The following is a 707-nucleotide window of genomic DNA, read 5'->3' on the forward strand; positions in this document are numbered from 1 at the left end:
ATGAAGACAGAGATGTTGCTGATGATGAGCTGGCGTTTCAGATGTTTGAGTTAGCAAAAAGATGTCTCGCAAAAAAACTAAAATATAAATCACCAGCAGCAGCAGCAGCAACAGCAGCAGCAGCAGCAACAGCAGCAGCAGGAACAGCAGAAGCAGCAGCTGCTGCTGCAACAATAGCAGCAGCAATAGGAGCAACAGAAACAAAAAATGAAGCACAAACAGCAGCAGCAGCAGACTCAGCAGCAACTGCAGCAGCAACTACACCAGCAGCAGTACCAGCACCAGCAGCAGCAGCAGCAGCAGCAGCAGCAGCAGCAGCAGCACCAGCAGCAGCAAAATATCTAAGCAAAGAAGAGATAGCAGCAGCAGCAGCAGACCTCTCCTTCGCTTGCATGCGGCTGGGGGACCTGCAGCTGATGAACAACAGATTTCAGGACGCCACTGAGGTAAACCCTAAACCCTAAACCCTCAAAAACCCTAAACCCTAAAAAACCCTAAACCCTAGAAAACCCTAAACCCTAAAAAACCCTCAGGGTGTATAGTATGTTCGTGTATACTTAGTTATATAATCTAGGGTTTAAAACACCGCCATTTGAAAATAAAAAATATTTCGTGTTTTCTAGGGTTTAGGGTTTTGTAGGGTTTTCTAGGGTTTAGGGTTTAGGGTTTAGGGTTTGGGTGCAGGACTACGGGGAGGCTTGGCTGGT

At 47.0% G+C, this 707-nt stretch overlaps 1 protein-coding gene across 1 annotated transcript in view; it reads left to right on the top strand.

Annotated features, from left to right (window-relative positions):
- Nucleotides 1-41: 41 nt before the first annotated feature.
- The window catches only part of EMH_0044180 (TPR domain-containing protein, putative), a gene marked incomplete at both ends in the record, with an annotated part of 2,751 nt that continues 2,085 nt past the window's right edge, over nt 42-707 (top strand). The window contains one exon of the mRNA XM_013495929.1: nt 42-446. Within this exon, the coding sequence (XP_013351383.1) occupies nt 42-446 (405 nt within the window). The remainder of the gene's footprint in view (nt 447-707) is intronic.

This window comes from Eimeria mitis, genomic scaffold (assembly GCF_000499745.2).
Source record: "Eimeria mitis Houghton genomic scaffold, Emh_scaff1827, whole genome shotgun sequence".
Taxonomy (NCBI): domain Eukaryota; phylum Apicomplexa; class Conoidasida; order Eucoccidiorida; family Eimeriidae; genus Eimeria; species Eimeria mitis.